This window comes from Agelaius tricolor, unplaced genomic scaffold (genome assembly GCF_023055355.1).
Source record: "Agelaius tricolor isolate 1412-34295 unplaced genomic scaffold, bAgeTri1.0.p SCAF_9, whole genome shotgun sequence".
Taxonomy (NCBI): Eukaryota; Metazoa; Chordata; class Aves; order Passeriformes; family Icteridae; genus Agelaius; species Agelaius tricolor.
Genome location: NW_027269269.1, coordinates 29,607,067 through 29,629,969, shown reverse-complemented (window position 1 = coordinate 29,629,969; position 22,903 = coordinate 29,607,067). Strand labels below are relative to the sequence as shown.

At 36.2% G+C, this 22,903-nt stretch overlaps 1 protein-coding gene across 3 annotated transcripts in view; it reads left to right on the top strand.

Annotated features, from left to right (window-relative positions):
- NECTIN3 (nectin cell adhesion molecule 3) overlaps nt 1-19,670 on the top strand; it is a 61,595-nt gene extending 41,925 nt beyond the window's left edge. The window contains exons 6-10 of one of the 3 annotated variants that reach the window (XM_071433459.1): nt 1,676-1,813; nt 7,405-7,543; nt 8,889-8,970; nt 16,127-16,189; nt 16,688-19,670. In XM_071433459.1, coding sequence (XP_071289560.1) covers nt 1,676-1,813; nt 7,405-7,543; nt 8,889-8,970; nt 16,127-16,189; nt 16,688-16,864 — 599 coding nt within the window. In that variant the 3' untranslated portion in view covers nt 16,865-19,670. The remainder of the gene's footprint in view (nt 1-1,675; nt 1,814-7,404; nt 7,544-8,888; nt 8,971-16,126; nt 16,190-16,687) is intronic. The other 2 variants (XM_071433457.1, XM_071433458.1) reach the window with 2 other exon arrangements.
- Nucleotides 19,671-22,903: the final 3,233 nt, after the last annotated feature.

Here is a 22,903-nt window from a genome sequence, read left to right as displayed (position 1 = left end):
GATGTGTGGGACATAGAACCCTGGTAAACTTGGATTCTTTAATCTCTACTTCTTTGTTAAATTACCAAACTCACTTTAAGTCAATTTCTACTAAAATCATAATCTGAATTCCTCTTATTCATTTTGGTAGTGCATCTTTCTTGTTCAGTTTCCTGTCTTCTGTCAAATTAATTCCATTTATGCATAGTACCCTAACGAACCATCACTTTTCACATTGTTAAGGAATAAAATTATGCCCTTTGAAAAACTGCGTAAAACTTTACTTATGCTTAAAATGTTGCATTCAGCAGCAAGGTGTGTAGTAATCATGACAAATATGAGAATTCTGTCTAGTATGAGAAAATTCTATGTCTGTTTCTGAGTGGTGAGATTAAAAATCATATTTATGGCTATTTAATTGTGATTTGTCAAATAACTGAAAGCTTGACAAAGATATAGTTCTATCTGGTTTACTTTATGGTGGTAAATTTAGGGTACTTCTAATGTGGTGGTAGTACTGCTTTCATGGATCTTGCTTATGGGCATTTAATTAAATTACGTGATATAATAGGCTGTCCATGCAATAGTCTCTCTGAAAGGTTCAAGCTATAATAACATGTTTAGAATTCCTTTTTTGATTTTAAAATAGTTAGCTTGTAATGGGCAAGGCAAAAAGTAACTTCTTTTCAGTGTGGCATAGAAATAAGAAGTGGAGTTGTATATAATATTGTGGTTGATTGGTATCATCTCAGTGTCATCAGCCCATCACTTGGAACCTTGCCTGCAATAGAGATGCATACGTCTCCAATAGACCTAAAGAACAAAGGCAAAAGCTGCATGCTGGAGAAGCTTGGTATCTGGCAGTCTCTTGTTTACATGCATAACCTGACATGAAATCAGTTTATATTTTATAATGAGGAATTAATATGGAAATTTCTTTGTGCATGAAGGATTAAATGGCTTATAGAAGGAATGCATAGATAGAATTTTTGGTTCAAATGTTTCAATTTTTTAATGTTTTAAAAACCTGAAGGCTCCTTGCTCAACATAAATGTTACTTTGAGATTAATACATACCATTTTTAACTATGCTTCTTTCACTAATCCCAAGGTGAGGCTGAGTAAGTTTTATTAATGAAACAAATGTTTTTGGAGAGAATAGCTTAAAAATCAGTAGTTCATGCGACTGAGCACGCAACTCATGGTTTTTCATTCTTATATTCAGTGCCCTGAATTATTTCTAAAGGGGGAATTTAATGTGGAATAGTTGACACTGTGGCATAATGAATTAATTTGATGCAGAATTCCCTATGGCTGGATGGAAGGTTAGAGGACTGCTTGAGTTTTTCCTCCTTGGAGGAGGTAAATAATGATGTTCAGTCAACATCTGAGTAGAAAAACTCCATCTCCTTATTTTGAGGAGGGCAAATTTTGTACCTGAAGGTTATTTTTACTTTGTTCGCTCTTCATACTTTCTGTACTGCTGCAGCTTAACTCCAAACCATATGTAAGGAAGCTAGTTCAAAGCTTGTGAGTAATTTAAGACTTCTATAGTGCCATGAACTTGAGAATGAAAAACTATTCTTGTAGAACATACCCATCAACTTTGCTTTCTTATAAACCCTTAACTGATTTAGCTCGCATTGACATTCTGTGCCTTTTCTGTGTCTTGTCTACTTCTTTGCTCTTTCCATTAGATCCTCCTACTACTACCACTCGACTGCCCACGGTTCCCTGGCATCCTTCGACTGATGGCACCACAGGTTTAGCAACAGAACCTAGAATAATAAATTTCCCAACATCAACCTTGCCAACAAAGCAGGACGACACTTGGGGTATCGTTGTCGGTTGTGTGGTGGGTGGGGTTCTTTTGCTGTTACTTCTTGGTACTCTGGTTGGAGCCGTCTACTATAAGAGAAGAAAGACGTTCCGTGGTGACTACTTTGCTAAGAACTACATTCCACCATCAGATATGCAAAAAGAGTCCCAAATAGATGTTCTTCAGTCAGATGATATGGGTTCTTACCCTGGCAGTATAAAAAAAGAAACAAAGCACCCAATGAACTTAATATCTAAAGATTATTTAGAAGACCCTGGAAAACCTGAGTTGAACAATGTAGACAATACTAACAGGTACCAGGACCGTTATGAAAGACCAATGGATTACCATGAAGGTGGAACATTTGGAATGGGTTTTATGCATGGTGAATTTTATGAGGATGATGACTTTGTTTCTCACTTAGATGGTGCGGTAATATCTCGGAGGGAGTGGTATGTGTAGTAACCACTGAAAACTAACATGTACCTGCAGTTCACTTCATTGGCTGGTCACTTTCAGGTTGTTTATACTTACACAAGAGGAGGAATAAACTTTTTGAAACTTTTTTTTGAAGGTTTTTATATTGTGACTTGACAAAATGGAAATACTGAAACTGGGGAAAATGTATTTGAGCTGCTTTTTTTTCCCAATGCTGTACTACTGTTTGAGTTTTAATGCAGAGTGCTTATATTGGTCTATGTCAGAGTTAAAAAAAAAAGACTAAATTGAAGTTGCCGTTCAATATTGTTTAAGAATAAAAAATGGCTGTCTTGGCTCTCTGATTTAAAAATAAGTTTACCCAAGGCAATGATCAAATATAATCTTTGGGGGCTTTGAATTACTCCAGTCTAGGTACCATCCACAGTAAGCTTAATGCTTCTGTATAGCAAATATTTTACCAATTAAAATGAGTTACAACAGAATTAAAGCTTTATTTTCTAGGGTTTTTTCTGCATAAAAATGAATACCTCTTAGCATTTTAATGAGCCTTCTTGTAACTATATACTTAAAAGTTAAGTCATTGCACTGAAATTAACTTATGAGCAACATTTTGAGGAGTAACTCTAAACAGGTCAAAGGCTTGTATTTGAATAAGATGAAAAGTTATTTTTTTAGTCATTGATTTCTAAAGCTTACTCTAGTGTCTGTATATATACATACAGTGAGGTGTTTTGTTAGGCCTGTAATTGGCAGGGTGTCAAAACTCATTAATGCATACAAGATGCTCTTTGCAACTTTACAGCGTGCAATTTTTGAGACCTGTTTTGGAGGCTTTGTTGGAATCTTACCATTGAATTTAAAAGCTGGTTAATTGGACACAGCTAAGGAGAAAACACCCTTATAGATTCCAAAGCTGGAGGCTAATGTGAATATGCTTATTTTCCCAGGTGCCAAAAAGCATTAGAGTTTCTATGACCAGAAGTTAAAACAGCGGTTTTACGCTGCTTCGGACTAAGTAACAATACCTGCTTTGAAGAGGGTAGCCAGAGTTTAAGATTATTAGTAGGGAAGTAGACACTTGCACTGCTACTTTAGGTATTGAAAACACACTCTTTAGTGGTGCAACTAGAGTCTGTGAAACAGGAATTCAGTCTCTGTGCAGTCTCTGTACCGCAGTGGATTTGTTTTCCCTGCAAATAATCCATACTGATTTTACATGTTCTTTAAAATGACATTGTATCCATTATACATAGGAAATCTTGTCTGACATGTGAAATAGTTCTACTTTATCTTGAGCAGATTCACCAAACTAAATCTGCCCATTATGTGAGGAGGAATGAAACAACTTTAGATGAATTGCAGAACAACAATGAATTCATAAGTAGAATATTAAATCTTTTGAAGTGCCATTTTTAAGTGTTTAGCTTGAGGAAATTGAACCTGATATGGCTCTATTAGTATTTGAAAACTGAAAGGAGAGAAGTCTGCTACCGTTGATGTGAAATAGGTTGCATAATTACAGCTGCTCCATGAGCATTGATGCTGGAAGTTCTTTTCTGTCCTCATGATGTTTGGTAGCTTACAGCATTTAGAGCTTCCCAAAAATAGTTATATTGAGTGTTGTAGACAATACACTGTGATTGCATATGACTGCATGTCTTTAAACAAGATTAAGACAACAGCTTTATTTGAAATTCAAATGGAAAAGCATCCCTAAACAACTTAAGTTTGGGTTTGGATTAATGGAGTACTGATACATGATTGACCAGTCTCAAAAACAATAGCAAGTGATATTGTGGTTATCTGTAGTTTGAGTGCAAACACAAGAAAAGGAGTGAAATTTCTAGCAGAGGGTTCTGATCCAAATTATCTCTGGAATAAAGAGATTATACCTCTCTTCAAAAAAAACTTGATATATCATCTTTAAAAGATGGTTTTACTTGGAAATAAACATAACCATAAACCAGTTTTCCACATGGGATATCTTGCTTTTGTCTCTGTGGATTTTTTGCTTTGATTTTTTAAAAAATATGTATATTTAATTCCTATGGGTTGAGAAGTTGAAATGTTCTGGAGTTGAAGTTATTAATAGGGATAGGGCTCATGTGCGTTGCAATGTTTTGTACATTATGTCTACTGTAAAAAGAATTGATTGTACGTACAAATGGCTGTTGTGTGAATAAACTTTTTCTTACATTCTGGAACATAGGTAGTGTTCAAAAATGTTGCACAGGTCTGTTCTTAAAAATTGGAGATGGAAAAGCACAATAAACCCAGAGGCTGGATAGAATGAACTAAAGTGTTTAAGCTGTGTGAGATGGGCTGTTTAGTATTCCCCTAAGAGAGCATAAACTTACAAAACAAGTGTCTTCAGAAACTCTTTTAAGAAGATTAAGAGAATGATAAATGGAGGTGTTTGCCATCCAAAACATTTGTTTTCAAGCACAGCTGATAAACTAGGCATTGCATACTTCAAAATAGTCTTGTTTTTTCATTCTATTGTCTTTGTTTGCTTTAACCATATTTCTTGGAATTAATCAATTCCCATCTATTTCTGACCATCTGGTGGTTAAAATGCTTAGTAGGTAGCACCATACATGTTAGGTGCTCTCTGGCTTGTTCAGCTTGGCATGGTGGTCTGGGTTTATGACCATTCTCCTGGTTAGACCGATGTTTTGCCAAAGCAATTCAAAAAACCAAATGAAGTGTGCCCTGTGGTAATTGCATTTAAGTTTTTGTCTGACACTGTGCTGGGATGTTACTATTTTTCCTGATGTTCAGAAGTAAATGGGTGTTTGTCATCTTACCCAAAATCAGACTCAATGGGTGGGCTTTGATTGAAATTATAATACTTTATGATGTCTTAACATGATAGCAGAATTTACTAGAAGAAAAGGCACCATGAAGCTCAGATGAAGCAGTCAAGGAACTCTTCTGATATAATCACAAGGCCAAAGCATCTTCAAGAATTCTACACCCAAGAATGTATATTAGTTAGTTGAGACTTTCTCATTTCAAGAAGAGGGCACCCAATGTAAACTAAACTTGAGCCAGTTAAAATGCAGTGGTTAGGTGATCCTTCCACTGATTCATGTGCCCATTCTTCAGGAAAAATTATGAATTATTCTTGCGTCGTAGCTTAAGCCCAGCTTGCAGCTAAGCACAACACAACTACTTGCTTTCCCCACCCCCATTTCTTTGCACCCTGGTGGAATGGGGAGGAGAATCAAAAGCAAAACTTGTAGGTTGAGATAGGAACAGTTTAATAATTGAAAACAAAGTAAAATATAATAATAATAGTAATGGATAATGAAATGGGGAAAACAAACAAGTGATGCACAATACTTCTTTCTGGGTAATTTCCCCAGTTTATATACTTGGCATGGTGTTCTGTGGTGTGGAATATCCCTTTGGCCTCTTCAGGTGATCTGTCCCAACCGTGCTCCCTCCTAGTTTTCTTTTGTGCAGCTCCTCACTGGCAGAGCATGAGAGAGGCACACACACACAAAATAAAAGTCCTTGACTTAGGATAAACACGACTTAGCAAAAATCAAAACATGGGTGAGTTATCAGCACTATTCTCATGCTGAATCCAAACCACTGTACAAGCTCCTGTGAAGAAGTTAACTCTATCCCAGCCAAAGCCAGGACAGTTTATAGTGTCCAGGCTGGTATCTGATGGACACATGGAGCTTATGCCAGGAAAACCGATATATAAACCAAGTGTGGTATGTTGCATTCATCTTTGAGGAGCAAAGTAACTTCTGCAAGTTTTTACTCTAGGACTTTATTCTTTAACATTAAGGAAGTCAAAAAAAAAAGCTTATTTCAGTTTTTTTCAAGTTACTTAAATATACTTTGTGAGTGCAATCCCAGGGGAATGTTCATGTCAGATCTTTGATAAGCAGTGAGGGGACAGGAATTGTTTATTAGAGTGCAAATCAAGTGTTGTATTTTAGGTTGCTTTTTTTTTTTAATTGAGGGGTTTTGCTCAGCTTTCCAGCATACAGGCAGAACAACATAAGAAATCTGAGGAATTGATAAATCATATTGTATAGTCTCAGGGTTTTTATCTGTGAATAGAACATACAGCTGAAGAGGTTCTCAAAATTTCCTTCAGTAAGAGATTAAATAGAGAATGGTTGTGTTGCATTTGAATAATAATAGACTGCTTTAGAAATACATTGAAGGTAACTGTGTTAATTTTAAATTTCTTCACTGTTGAATTTTGTGATTCAGTACTCAATGTAAATGAGAGCATTATTTAATGTATGCTGCCTAAATTTTATAGGTAAGTGTTTAGTGCAGCTGACATGAATTATTCCAATTGTGAAACTTTTTGTTGAGCCTGTTGGCACTAGTTTAAAGCACTGATGATTTTCAGTTAAAGTATGTTAGCAGCTTTTTCAGTTTTGAGACTTAAAATTTGATTTCTAAGCATAGTGAAAGGAGTGGTCTTTAAAGACTGACAAGTATGCTAATTCATTATGGAAGTTGTTCAGCACTGGATTTCACAATGCTAAGGTCTAAAGAAAAATGCTGTAAAAGGAAAAAAAACCCCACAGCTTTTTCTCTCCCTTTATTAAAATTTATTTATAAATATTACTTTCTTGTAGCTTGAAGTGTGAAGTCCTAAAGATGATAGGTGGTCTTAGGGTTTGCTTTAATAAGTGTAAGCCAAGTATTTAGTGTTTGTTTGCATATTCATTGCTCCTAGTAGTTATTATATGGGGTTTTTTACCCTGATTTTAAGTTTTTCTTTTTTGCTTTCTGCAAACTTAAGTGCCTTTAAAGAAAGATTGTCAATAAACTATAGTTGCCTAGGGTTTTAATTAACACCTTGTTAGCTTATTTAAGTGCAAATCATATGTTTTGTAATATCATCTTACCTTGAAATTGAGAATGAAAGCATGCTGCTCATATTTAATTAAAGTAGTCCATAAAATTTTTTAAATCAAAAATTTTGATTTCACAAACTCTCTTAATTTCTCCAGTTGTTTAATTGGGTAAGTTGAAGCAATACTACAAAAGTGCTAGTGCAGGGCAAGGCTTTCTGTTTGGCAGTGGAAGGAAGAAGCATTTCTCAGAACAACGCTGAAGTAGCTCATCTGAGTATTAAAAGTATATGAACTTCCTAAAGTTGTAACCTATGCTATCACATTGCAGATGTGCCCTTTAAGCAGACATCTTCTGTTGCTGTAGCAGGGGCTGTGATTGGAGCAGTCCTTGCTCTTTTTATCATTACCATCTTTGTGACAGTGCTGCTGACCCCAAGGAAGAAAAGGCCAGCCTATCTTGACAAAGTGTGAGTATGTGTTGGACTTTTTTTCTTATTCAGTTGAAAGCGATATGCAGAAAGAGTTTGTTCTGTACAGTAATTTAAGTGTCTGACTTAATTTAGCAGCTATTCAGCTTTTTTTAATTTCAGGGCTCTATTTTCAGAGTACACAAATGTGAAATCACACATTTCTGAAAAAGAAATAAGGAAGGTAAGAATTACTTTGGAAGTAATAAAGAGCTTTATCTCATGAGAAGTTTGGGGTTTTTTGAAAGAAAACTATTAATGGATTTAACTGGAGGGCAAAAAAGGGTTCCCTCTTGACTGGTGCCAGTGACTGCTAGTTTGTTGTAACTGCAGATCTAACTTGCAAGGTAAATTTGCCGTGCTTTGCAAATGTGAAGGCCCCCTAAAATTAATCCTGAAATGTTTGTAAAATTAAGCAAGCTTCCACAGATACATGCTTACTGATTTCTTGTGCTTTCTGGAATGTTGGTTGTTTCTTTAAGCCTCTGGCACAGACTTGCAGTTCAATATGATCAAACAAAAAAGAAGGAAACAAAAACATCTGAAAAGACGTTGTCAGTTGAAGGGGATGATGTCTAGATTCTGTTTGGAACATGCATAAAAATGTGACAGGAGCTTATAATATTTGTAAATATGTGTCTTTTTACATCCCATATACAGTTTCTTACATCCCATATACAGTTAACACTAAAACTGAATTCGAAATGTTGCTCATATAGTTAAAGAGAACTAAAGAAAAATAACTAAGAGCCTTTAGCATAAAATAAGTTTCCTCATTTGGATTGAGCTAGCAAGATGAATCAAGAGTCTTCTTTTGAGCAACTTTTAACATGGTTTCTCTTAAATTCTGTATCTGAAGCTTATTTCTATGAATGATCTTAAATATTTAAATTATTTTATAACCACTTGCTTTCACTGTGAAAGTTAACATTGAAAAAGTCTTGCATGTAAGAATTGCTAGTAAGGCTTTCTCAAAGGCTTTCTAAGGGAAGTCTATAATTTAAAAAGTTGTTCAAGCTGTATCTCGTAACTTTAAAAATTATGTTAGATACCAGTAGTTTCTAATCCTCCTTAGTTGGAGTGTTTGGGGGGAAGTTCAGTCTGCTTAACACAGGATGCAATAAATAACAAATTCTGGGTAGTGCTTTTCTACAAAAAGTGTCTGCCTGAATAATAGCCAGTGGTAGACATATTCCATTACAATATATCACATCTGAGTCATTGCTGACTGAAAGGTGTTTGTCCCTGAGTACTGAATGCTGGGTGATTTGGCAGTTATTATCTGACCATTCAATTGGACTTGACAAACATGATGTGTTATAGTTCATTCCCCCTTTTACTACAGGATTGATCTTCCGCCCACTCATAAACCAGCCTCATTTGAGGAGAGAACGTTGTCAGTGCCACAGAAAGAAGCTATGCTTCAGGTGAGTAAGTGTTAATATGTATCTTAAATTGACTTCAGGAAAGTGTTAACTTTGCTTTATTATGTTAACTTGGTTCTGATTTTGCCTTCCCAGTAATAAATGGAAACCTTTCAATGGTTTCACAACCAAGCTGTTTCTCTATGTATGTGATATCCAGATCTGTTATCTATAATGTTAAAGTCATCCTTAGAGGTGGAAACTTGTAACAGCCTTTGACAGACACAGCTCCTTTTGAATTAGAAAAATCTAAAGTTGAAATTCTGTGGTAAGAGAATATACGTATATTCTCAAGCATATACAAGCAGTCTTCATAAGAGAGAAAAATTATGCTTGTAAACTTAAAAACCTGACCTGATCAAAAGCTCCCTTGCTGGTAACAACTGCCAATCTTTTGAGTTATTAACGGTTGAGGGGTGGGGATAGATTGGAATTTGGGCTTTGACATGGCTAATCTACCAAAGTATGAGTTTGAGTCTTGTTGAAGATTACTAAATCACTTTTAAATATTTGCAATTATGTAACTTCTAATTTTATCTTTTCTGCTTGCATTTACCAGCAGCAAATGACCCCATACCAATTTCATGACAAACAGTTTAATTTTTCGTGTGCTTTCAGGGGTAGCTTCTTGTCATCTAAAGTAATGCTGTCCAAGCAAGACAAAAATAGGCAAGAAACTTCTTTACCAGCATTTAATGTTTGTGTGGGTGTAGTCTGATCAAACCAATTTGTAGAGGTCACACTGGAAAGCTGATTCTAGCAAATGAAACACTTTGAGTAAGTGGGGAGCAAGGAAGGGTGGGTTCTTCATTACAGCATGGTTTTGAGGTTGACTTGGAGTGCTTGGGAAACCCCAGGTGAATTCAGGCTTCTCTTGCACTAGGCATTATAGAGGAGACCTGTTCTTGAGAGGTCACTTAAGCTAATGTCAGTTATAGGTCCTGGCCATGGCCCTTAAAGTCTCTTGTGTATGTGTGTTTATATTACATTAATCAGTCAGATTTTTTTAGATTTCTGCTTACATTGAAGAAAATTTCTGTCATCTATCAGTATTTGTAAGAATTAGATTGTAATTGTTTTTAATAAAATTTTTGTTCCATCCTCAGTACATACCATAAATAATGTGATTCTAACCACTGATGTGCTGAATCATAACACTGAGCTAATTAAAATAATAATTTTTTTTTAAGAAATATCATTTTTCCAATACTACGATGTATCTTTGCAATTTTAAGGACCTATAAAAGTCCTTTCTCATAGAGGGGGAAAAAAATCTTCACCTACCTTTAAGAAGGATTTTCATGGAATTCTTAATAACATTGAAAATATTCTTGTAGATTTTCTTTGTGATTGATGGTTACTAAAGCTCACCAAATAGCAGTTGCTGATAAAAGCTTTCCTTATGTCATAAACATTACAATGGGTAATACTTGTGTATATTGTTGCTGAGTGAAGCAGGAAAATATTCTGAGATGCACTGCTGCAGTAGTAGTGGATCTAGTAGTAGCAGCCTGATGATTACAACATTGTGAAGGTAGAAAACATTTTGTTGGCATAAAGAATAATAGGTCTTCATCTTCTTACCTTAAAGGTGGTACCAAAGTAAGTACCAAAGTACCAAAGATGATACAAAAGAACCAGTGCTTTTCTGTGCTCAGGATGGGCATCAAAGCTATTTCTTCTATTACTACAGTACTTAACAATTGCAATTTTTGATGAATCACTCTTCTGCTAATATTTCTGCTTAAAGTATTTGAAAAATATTCTCTTGCTTATAGAATCAAAATATATGGTCTATTGTGGTATTTGTGCATCTTTAGTGCTGCTACATGGCAAAATTACAACACTAGGAAATGCAATTATTTGTCCTTTACAGAGCAACTTATAAGGAGGTAGACATAAGAGAATGTGTACCTTATTGCTTTCCTCTTCAGAACTTTGCTGTCTTTGAATTTTTTCTCATTGTGCTTACTGTGATTTCTGTTAATGGGTACTAAAGAACTTATGCTGAACCTGGCTGTAGTCTTGGAATGTTTAATTAAATGTTTTATGAAAATGTATTTTGTAAATAGAGAAAAAATTGTAAAGAGACTGAATTGAATATTTGTTTTCCACAAATTAGATAAACAGAGTTTTAAGTTGTTTTGGGAGAAGAAAGATTCCCCTTCAGGTTAGGTGTTAACCTGACTTTATTTAAGAAATGGATGTTGCCACAACACTGTTAGTGTACCTGTCTTTTTCTGTCTGTGGAACTCCAGAACTGAAAAGACCTGGAGCTGGAGGCTGTCTTCTTAGCTGATACTGCCTCTATTCAGTATGTACTCTGTTATGCTTGAGGCAAGAGCTTCATTTTTTCTAACAGAAATAAATGTCAAAATACTAGCTTTAGCCAAGAAGTGATTGGTTGTATTGTTTTGGTGTACCAAGCCAACATTTGGATAGCTGTAAAGAGGCAAGAGAAAAAAGTTAGCAGCCTGTCAGGATGTCTCATCCTGTGTGACTAAATGTCTGTACTCACTGCTGTACTACCTGGTGTTCCAATTGTTGTCGTGCCTACCCAGAATGAGATGCCAGGTGAGCCTCTCACTGGGTAGTTAAGATGTAAACTTCTGGATCTGCTAAAAAGAACTGTAGGGGAAGTGTCACTGCTTTGTCAACCACAACAGATGATCAGTTCAGCCTGAGTAGAAATGATAGGCTGCACAAAGGTGCAAAGTAAAGGAGTGAATTTAAATGGTGCCTTCTGCATACTCACAATAACTTAGAATTGAAAGTGGATTTATTCAATTTAGGCTGATTCTGGTAAGTTGTTATAAATAATGTGCTAGTTTTTCAATCATCTCTGCTGTTATTGTTCAAATCATGGACAGTAGCTTTTTTTTTATCTTGTAAAGTATTTAAGATTCAGTACATGATGCTGAAATTCTCCTTTTTGTATCCCAGCAATCAGTATTTAACTGATTTTATGCATATCTGAGTTAGCAGGTGATGGCATTAAAATGAAGATAAATTAACTGGACCTGTGAATAGTACTGGACAGCCAGTATCTTTCATGGATACTTCTTGAGACTTGGAAACTTTTAGTTTACTTTAAATATACATTCTCATTTACCTGATAGTGTTAATAATGAGCTACCAGTATGTACAAGTACTATGTAACTGAGTACTCATAATTTCTTTGTACTGGTACTTGAAGGTACCAATTCATGTGTTCTTGTGAGTCACTTCAGAACTGAGAAAAACTGGTTCACTTATGGCCCTAAAAGAGGAAGGCAAAAGTCCAAAGCATAAAAATACAATGGAAAAATGATATTATAGCTTTATTTACTATGAAGACTTGTCAACTCTTTTGTCAACAGCACTGTTACTTTTGGCCAGGTATTCTTTTAATAATCATTGCCATGGAAATGCTATTCTATTGCTCAGAACTATCTATTACTTGTAATGTGAAAGAGTGGTGAGCAGCCTGAAGGTTATGTCCTTGTTGAGAGAGGAATCTCTGCTTAACAATGTGGTTTTTGAGGTTATTAAGGAAGAAGTTGAGCAATGGAAGAATTCCAGTGGCTTAAAGAGGAGTTTTTCTATTGCATAATATTTTAAAAAGGAGTGTAAGAGGGTGCACTAATTCTGGCAGTCCTTGGCATCATTAGAGTAAGCTTCACTGTTTCAAACAATATATTACTAAGAAGCAAAAACTTATTTACTTTCCTCTAAACATGCTTGAGATGGGCAGTCTTTGACAATGTTAAAGAACTGAAGTTATTATTAATTTGACAGGTACTTCTGAAGGAAGGCAAAAACATGATTTGCACAATGCAGTGCAGCATTCAAAGTTGTTGAAGGATTCAGAATTTAACAAGGCTCTTCTGTAACAACAGAAATAAGAGTGGATAAGGGAATGAGAAGAGGCATTGGATGAATGCCTCACTATTTTGCCAAGCAAAGTTCTTTAACTGTAATATTTGTATTACTGATCAAAACAGGAAAGAAAAAGATGAAGTTGTCTTAGCACCATTAAAAGTATCAAATACATTTATCAAATGATGATGTTTCTGAATCAAATTTGAAGACATCAGCCACTGAACCCTTAAACCTAGTATAATGCTGATTCATTTATAGATTATGGCTCTCTTGCACTCTTCTATTTCTTTTCGTAATGCTTTTTATACAGGTGGGAATATCTCTTCCTTGATGAAAAAGGAAGCAGTATTGTTATTATTTGCCTTAAACCAAAGAACTGTTTAGACAAACAAGATTGAATGGAAGGGAGCACAAAATGTGCATCAATAAAATAATCTGCATTGATAAAGGATCTTGCAGTAGGAAAAAAAAAAATTACCAGATTGGGGTTAGAATGAGGCACAAGCTTTTTTTTGTTAGTGGATGCCTTTGTAATGGAATTTCTAAATTGGAAAGGATCAGAAAAGGTAAGATGAAGTTTTTAGCGAGATAATTGGTTTTAGGCTTTTGAAGAACTGTTCAAGAAATTCTTAGAGTAAAACCACTAAAAGAGGTTTTATGAAACTCTGCAAAATGTAATGGTAAGACAATGCAAACTTCTGTTAGGCATCCAAGCACAGAATCCCAGATTGTTTCTATGCAAGAAGACACAGACTATGTTTCTCAGCACCAGTTTTGTTTGACAGAATCCAATGATTTTGGTTGTCACTTGGTCCATGCCTGTAAAATGTATAATTGCATTATCTTGCAAAGGTGTTGTCTTTTCATGCCATGTGAAATTATTTTCTTTGGCTTACAGTTTTAATTGAGTAACCAACTGGAATTTGCTATTCTGGTTTCCAGTGAGTCTCTAACTCACGTCCACATCCACTGTTGGTAGAATTCCTCAAGCAAGCAGATTTTTTGTTGTTGTTTTGTTTTGTTTTTTGTTTAAAGAACATTAGCTTTTGGTGGAGATGGGATTTTTTTTGTTCCCCATGTGTGTTTTGTCTCCTTGTGTGGTGAACTCATGCTCTCAGCTCAGGTTTGAAGGAGCAACGCTGCCTGCTAAGTAGTAAATCACATATTCTCAGAAATGCAGACTGCATTTTAGGACTTGAGAAGCAAAAGCACAGTGACTTTAAGGACAGGAGGGGACACTTTGAAATAGAATTACAAGACAAAAAGCTTGACAAACTAAAGTTGAAAAATAGACCAGTGAAAAATAACTGTTGGAGGAGTGTAAAAGGTTAGGAAATATTAGATGATTTTTGAAGAAATTTTGCATATTAAAACTTAACTCAAAATTGCTTCAAAACTTTACTAAACAAATGTAGAAAGGTAAAAAGTTAAGGGGAAGGAGGAGAAAGTAATAACAAAATATCACTGAGATTGGGTTCTCTTCAAAATAATTCTTGAAAGAATACAGATGTATGACCACTGGAAATGTTACCTACCTGTATGAATACTTGTGGAGGGACTTCTGCACAAAGATCAGCAACCTAGCCTACTTTGTGTTGTTGCTGCCACTGTGATACTGTTAGGAAAAGATGGAATTGCAAAACAAAAATTAAATACAATTGTGTGAAGGTGTTGCTTTAGCCTATTGTGATCCTGTACTAAGTGTGGCATAAAGGAAGAACTTTACTAGGAGTGATGATACCAGAGTACAAACTGTACCCTAAATCATAATTCTTAAATGGCACTACTCAGTGTGATTTAATCAGCCATTAACTCAGGCAGTTGGTGATTAACTGGATGTTTGAAAACAGCCCATTTCACAAATGAAGTTTTTCTATCATAATGGTGAAGAAAAAAATAAACGTGAAAGAAGGGAGATTTCAATGCTTCTGCATGAAGGAACTTCTCATCCACCAACATTCCCAAGTCCTGCTCCTCAGGACTGCTCTCAATCACTTCTCTGCCCAGCTTGTGTTTGTGTTTATGTTTATAATTGCTCTTACCTGTGTTTATGATTGCAACTGAAAGGTGCAGGACTTTTCTCTTGGCCTTGTTGAACTTCACAAGGTTCACACAGAGCCACCTCTCAAGCCTGCCAAGGTCCCTCTGAAGGGCATCCCTTTGCCTCCAGCATGTCACCACACCACACAGCTTGGTTTTATTGGCAAACTTGCTGAGGGTACCTTGATCCCACTGTCACATTGCCAAAGAGATGTTAAACAGTGCTGGTCCTGATACGGACCCCTGAGGAATGTCACTTGTCACTGGTCCTTGCTTGGATTTTGAGCCAGCGATGAGCCATCTCTTTGAGTGTGACCATCCAGTCAGTTTTTTATCCACTGAGTGGTCCACCCATCAAATCCATGTCTCCTCAGTTTAGAGATGTCATGTGAGACAGCATCAAATGCTTTGTATAAGTCCAGGTAGGTGACATCAGTTGCTCTTCCTTTTTCCACCAACACTATTATCCTGTCATAGACAGCCACTAAATTTGTCAGGCTCAATTTGCCCTTAGTGAAACCATGATGATGGTTACCAACCATCTCCTTATTTTCTGTATGCCTTAGCATAGTTTCTGCTCCTTCATCTTGCTGGGCACTAAAGTGTGGCTGACCTGTATTTTCTCAGGTCATCTGTTTTTAGACATGGGGGTCTTATTTCCCCTTTCTCAGACAGTGGGAACCACAGTCCTGCCACTACTTCTAATACAAGATGGATAGTGGGTTAGTCACTTCCTGTGAAAGTGTCTTCAGAACTTGCAAATGTATCTGTCCCCTGAACTTGTTCACCTCCACATCCCTTAGATGATCTTAAAGCTCATCTCTTATGGTTGGCAGTTTGGCTGGGATGGAACTAATTTTCTTTGCAGTAGCTGAGTAGCTGGTAGGGGGCTGTGTTTGGGATTTGTGCTGAAAATACTGTTGATAACTCAGGAAAGTTTTTTATTGCTGGACAGCATTGGGACCTATTCAGCTTCTTGTACTGCCCTGTCAGCAGATGGACTTGAGGTGTACACAGAAGATTGGGAGGGAGACAAGATATTGGGAGAGGGAACACAGCTGGGACAGGTGACCCTGACTGATCCTCATCTTTTTTCCGCCAGCCATTGGATTGTAAGAAGGATTCTAAATGACAACCAGTTAAGACACTACCTAAGGCAGAGTGTATTTTGGGATGACTGGTGGTTTTTTGTATTAACCAAAGCTGTTCTGCAGTTTTGAATCTTGACTTGTTTCCCCTGTAACTTCTCTTCTTTCAGAAAGAACATTTTACTTTGCAGAGCCAGTACAGAGAGAGAGATGCTGGAAACTTGCAGCACATGGTAAATTATAAGATGGCTTGAATTCCTGATTGAAGCTTTGATTTCTTCTTATTCCATAAAATAAACTTATAATGTTGGTTTTCATGAACAAAAAAATATTTGTCCATCCTGGTCAATAACTGTTGGATTGTGTGAGTTAAGTGAAAAGTAGCAGTACCATTTTAATATCCTATAGTAGTTTGATGACTAATTTAAATACTTAAACACTCCAGCTTTCATTTCTTGGTGAGTAACATAAAGCAGAGGAGTGTTGACAGACATTTTTGTTGTTGCTGGTTTGCTCTTTAGATTTATTGATCTTTAGAGTCCAACTTTATTTGAAACAAGCATTTGAAGTGAAATCTGTCTGTTAGGGAAATTTTTAAGTTCCTGTTTCTTTGTTCATAGGGCTGTCTTGGAGATAATGTATCTTTGATTTTGCTTAAAGCTTTACCAAGAATAGGAATTGCAGGTTCTATACATGAACTATGAAACTTATTACTTCTTATATGTGTTTAGAAAGCTGTGAATGGAAGGCAACTTACTTGTGGGGCTGAAGAGCTACAGGAGCAAGAGGGTCTTCAGCCTATGTATCCTGTGTATCAGCAAACTCACTACAAAAATTGGAGCAACAGATACCCACAAAGCTCAGGACCTGGAAGAGCCTACATCAATACAAGGGAACATTATGTATGATTCTGTACCTAGATGTCTTTAACAAGGGGTTTATTACCTGTTGGCTCTATGACCCTCATGTCTTTTTGGCTTTCATCTCTAAAATAATTGGGGGTTTTTTAATGTGTGAAAAAAATGGATGGAGAATTTTATACAGGTAAACCATATGGAATTTAAAACTTGCCTCTAGTACCTGGTATGTCTATGTTTTTGTAGTAATATCGATCTGGCAAATGAGGAGAGCCACTTAGCTTTTTTAACCTTCACAGTCATAATCTGTATAACCTGTATTAATTGGTTGGCACATGCCAAAATGTAGTTAAGCTTTTTTTGCTGGCTATCTCTGGGAGCATTCTCTCGGATATTTTACAAGAACCTTACCCATATAAAAGTGAATAAATATGAGCAAGACAGCTGAATCCCTTGTGACATTAGCAATCTCAGGCTGAGCCATCTTAGCTTGAGATATGAATTTGACTGGCCTTAGCTATTGATTTCTCAACCAGCTCTACCTCTCTCAGTCAAATGAACAACTAGACTACCTCTCAAATACTGACTGGCTGGTCCATAAACTACACTGTTTGTCTTCCCACCTTGTTAAAAGTGAAGCAATTGCCTTACATCAAAAGATTTTTGTTGTCTATTGATTCTGCTTGTTGCTGGCTTTGGTTTTACAGGTAGGTCTACATGAAACTTAGTTGAAGGAGATAGATGACTAGGCAGACAGAACTTTCTGTAAGTGTCTTTTGTGAAGCTTCATCTGTTTTCCCAAATATGACTCCTATTTTAGATGCTGCAGTTTATTTTCCTTGGTAATAGATACATTCCTTGTTTTTTCTTAGTTTACAACAAAACTGCCTATGATGTGTTCTTATGTCTTAGCAAGAAAAGAAAAGCTTCAGTCAACTTCAAATGCTTGTTAGCACTGTCCTTTAATCTTAACCAGTAGTGTGAAGTAACTGGAGAATGTCCTGACATTACCAGTGCTAAAAGTATCCCACATGAATCTTTTGTGTCTGTGGTAATGCTTAAAAAATGTGCTCATGATCTTTCTAGAAAAATAAGTTTTCCTGTGAACTAAAAAGTAAATATTTAGCAAGTAAAAATATGTATATAATGTGTTAGTGCTGAAATGAGCTCATAGGACAATCTTAAAATATTTTAAGACAGTAGAAAAATGGGTTGTGTCTAAAATTTGCCAGAGAAACTTAAGAGACTTGAGTATTCTCTAAGTACATTATGGACATAAGTACAGAATGATGATTTTTGGTCAGATGACATGAAGGGCAAGATGTTAAGAAGGCTTGGTGTCATGCTGAACTACCTGTTGTACAGAACTGAACATTACTTCTGGGATATTAGTGTGTTTTTCTGCGGGTGTTTGAATTTTTTTAGAGGCCAGAGTCAAGCTGTAGAAGCAGCAGAATTGAAAGCTAGCATAGGTGAGTGTGCTGCAGGCAGGGGGCTGTTGTTAAACCTGTATTCAACCTGCATTCATCTCCATCACAGCACAAGTTAATGAGATCTCTGTCCACAATTGGGCCAGGTAAATTAAATTCTTCTACTTTGTTACAGGTAGCAGCTTATGGCTTGGGTACCTGTATTCTGGACCCCGTAGAAGTAGGTATTACCTGTTCTCTTGCTAAGCAGCTTTCTGTTAAATGATGTAATGATGTGGTTGAAGTTGACAACTGAAGGAATGGCAAAAAAAAAGGTTGGACAGAACCTGCTTTTTGGGAGCTATCTTTGAAGCATCGGCACCTTGCTTTTCACTTAGGAACTGGGCACATTCATGTAAATTGAGCAACTGTTTTCAATTTTAAAGTTTCCTGCTGTATTTGAGACCTAAAAAGGGCTTATGTCCCTCAAAACTGTTTTTCCATAATGGTAGTTTAAGTAGCTACCTCTTTACATGAGCATTGACTCACCTATCCTTACATTACTGCAGCTCCAAAAAGCATCAGCTGTCAAAACATTGAAAGAAAACAGTGTTGTGGCCAAATGAATGACAGAACATGGAGAGGAACTATACTGCTTAAGATAATTTGATCAATATTACTGAGCAAAACTTGATACCAAAAATATTTGAATAGACATTATAGAATGGCTCAAAACTGTTGCTGTGGCAGTGCTTCCTCTGCATTCATTAGTACAATGTGGTATTGAGCAGGTGATCACTTCAATCCCTTTTGCAAAAAAACAATTATTTTGGATTCAGGAAAAATTCTTCTACTGCTTTTTATAATTATTTGCAGATACTTTCCTTTTTTTTTTTTTTGTTTGTTTGTTTTTGTTGTTTTGGGTTTTTTTGAAAGAGATAAAACTTTAGGGGAAGGAAGAATGCTATCAACAAAGCTATCATTGTTTCTTTTAATGTGTAAAAATAGCTTAAAAAATAAAACTGTAATCCAACTGTGTTTTCCAAGTTATATATCAACAAACTACAGAAAGCTTGATTTGCAAACTACCCATCAGGATGTAGTTTGCTCTAAAGTTATTAAGGAAATACATTACCACCGACAGGTTTCTTGTCTGTGAGAAATGGTTTCTTTGTAATCTATTCAGGGACATTTAGTATATTAAGTTTTTGAAATGTTACTTTTAGTTTTAAGTGTGGCTGAATTTGGGGGGAGAGATTTGGCAAAGAATGCTCAGAAGAGAACAGAAAAAATGTCTGCTAATTAGGCTTTCTCACTAAAAGGATTGTACATATAGAAGTAGGTTTGATCTGCTTTTGTAAGATGTAGGAAATGTCATTTTATATTTTTGTACATTTTTAAATGCTTGTATTTGTAATTTGACTGGAATAAAAACATTCAAAATATAACATTTTCTTCTGTTGTTTAGATTTAAGATTACTTAAAATGCAAAGTCTGGTAAAATGCATCCACTTTTTTGGTGTTATGTTTCTTCTGTGGTTGTATATGCAGAACGTGTTCTTTTTACTAACTCTACCACTTTGGGATATTGTGGTGTTGCATGCTGAAATCCTTCTAACTTTCATCTTACATAACTGGAAGCATATAGTACTGTGTGAAAATGCAGTACTGAGGTGAACTGAGCACCCAGAATCTCTGGTGAGGGAGGTAGGGAAGGAGGGGAAGATTAGTAATTTGCATCTCTAGCATTGGTAAATGTAAATTGTCCTCTGCCCAAGTATCTCTAAATTCTACAAGGTAGTCTAATTATAAAAAGTCTTAAGATTTAATGTTTGGAGTATGTCCAGAATGACTGTGGATACAATACAAATTTTCATTGTATTGTATCCACAGTCTAAGAAATTGTACTACTAAAAGTAAGGAAATACTTAACAAAATATTATTTAAGGACTCCCACTGTTCAGTCACAAATGATCTAATGTATTTTGTGTTGAGCTCAAGTAAAGCACAATAAAGATGTGTGATAATTCATGAAGAGTGAAGGGAGACTTTTCACCTTCTGACTTGTTTACTTTGCCTTCTTTCTGGCAACGTTACTGCTCTTTTGTCCTCTGAGGGATGCAAGTTCAGGTGCTGTGTTGTTACATAGGTGATTAAAATTTATTACAGTAACTTTTTAATGCCACAAACCTGAAAGCATTCTATCTGAAACATTGTTTTGTGTGAAGGCTGAGTGAGTGCTCTACCAACAAGTAGTTGCAGAGCAGATGAAATTGCTTTGACAACTTGGGCCACTTCAGAGGTTGCTGATGAGGACAGGTAAAGCTCCAGGTGAAAAAAGAAATGTCTGTGTAGTTTCCTGCTTGACTGCCCTGTGGGAGGTGGCCTGGGGTTTTTTGTCCACCTGTAGTACATGTCCAGAGTATTGGGAGACTGGGTTTGACTTTCTGACAGAAGGTAAATATGTGATATTTCTGCATTTATTAAAAGGTATGACATGGTTCTTGGTGAATAACTTGATACCTTTAGCTGAATTGTGTTGCAAATGCACAAAAAATACACTGTGAATCTTAGTAGTAATTGTTCAAACAATGTGAAAAACCCAAATAGGATGTGTTAGATATTTTAATCTTCACTGACAACTCCACAGTGAATTTTTTTCTATATTTGTTTCTACTTAATTTTATGCTCTATCTAAATCTAGATCCTTCAATTGTCACTAGAAAATAAATGTATTTAAAAGCCTACAAGTCAAACTGTGACTCTTCTATCCCTTTGTGGGACTAGTATTCAAGACTTTAAATCAGAATTGATTTCCAGCTTGGTCTCAAAATAAAGCAGACTTGAGCTTCCTCATCAACTGAGATAAATTTCCATATCTGTGCAAGGCTAAACACAGAATGCATAGAATATGCTAAATATATTAAAACATCATTGCAATTTGACTGAGTTTAGCCACAGATTTATTATATTCCAATCTGAAGTGTACTAGGTTAAATTAGACTTATTATCTAACAGAGATTTATGGGAAATAACTTCTCTAATACTGATTGTCAGAGGAATAAGTTTAAGATACGCTATAAAAGATTCCACTGACTTTTCTGGTTGTTGTTGGTTTTTTGTTATTGTTGGTTTTTTGGGGTTTTTTTTGTCCTTTTCCCAATGTTAGATTTTATTTGTTTAATACTGTTTTGGATCTCTGAGTAGTGAGATCTCTAATAGTGTTGCCACATTAGTTCCTGTTCTTAAGAAGGTGTGCCTGCAGCTTCAGTTTCCCTGACACTTCATCTTGCCTGTCCTATTAAGAAGTTTTACAGTCCTTTGTATGACTTCTAATATTCTGTGCTTGAACAGCAAAGTATTTTGGGCCAGTATTTTTTACCCAGTTCAGCTTATAACAAATTCCAGAAAATTATTCTTTCCCTGCTGATGTGGGCTATATGCAGTAGGAGGTTGTGTGCAGTGCAGCAGTGTACCCACAGAAGATGCTTCAGCCCTGCCAGTTGCCTCCTCGCTTGTCAGCGGAGAGGCAGACCTTTGTCCAGATGGGGTCTTTCAGGTGATATGTGATGAATAGTAAGCAAGAAAAATGGCAAACATGGAATGGAGCTTGGAGGAAACAGTTCCTGCTTATACAGGAAGGTGGCATTTAGACTACTTGCCTATTCCCTTCTTGAGACAGAATAGCTGGTGATAATAAAGCCTAATAAAGTATAGTATAATGATAACATAATAGTATGGCTAGGAATCAGCAAACAAACAGAAAAATATTGTTCTCTATCAAAGCAGTGACTCTGTTTTCTGAAACAATTTTAAATGAACCAAAGGTAACCATTGTCTACAAAGCTCCTCAGTTTCGGATGTGTCCTAATAGCAGGAAGAATCTGGTTAATCTGGATGTTGATGCTACTTCGCTGATTGTTGCAGGTTATAACAGGTTATCCCAAAGCCAGTTTGTAGACAAAGTGAGAAATTTAGAACTGTCACTTACAAATGTGTTACTATGAAATCACATTCAAGTTTCACCATCTGCTTAATGTGGGATTTGTATACAGCTTAATTAGCCACATAGCTGTGTCCTAGTCTGTCCAAAGATTCATCTAGAAAGCCAAAGATAATTGGATTTCTAGTGTCACTGATCACACTCAAGTGCATGATTTGCACAGCAAGTGTAATTGACCCCATGTGTATCTATGTGAAATAAAATGCCCAGTGGATACTTGTATCTAAAAGCATTGATTATACAGTAAGTAGTTTGAGTTACTGTATTGGGAAATAATTCAGTCTTTTCAACTGAAGAAAATCTAATTAACTAAGAAAATCTATTCTTTTAAAGACTGCTGAGGGAGGGGGGTGGAAGAAGCTGCTGTCAACCCCCCAGAATACAAAGTCTCAGCTGAAAGTCAAAAATAACTTCAACTGCAACTGAATAGCCATGCAAGTAGTGGCATTGGCTTCTCTTGTAATGGAAGCTTCAGCTTTCAGGTAAGTGTTCCTCTTGGAAAATAGAAGATGAATCAGAGCTTTGCAAGCCTTTGCTTGGAAAAGACATCAGCCTTTGGTGTCTAAAGACAAAGCTAGGGATGCACAATGGATACGCCTGGATGCTGCATGTGCACACTGCACCTTTGACTTCCTCTTCCACTTGCCCTGTCTGTGAGGGTGGCTGGGAACCTTGGCA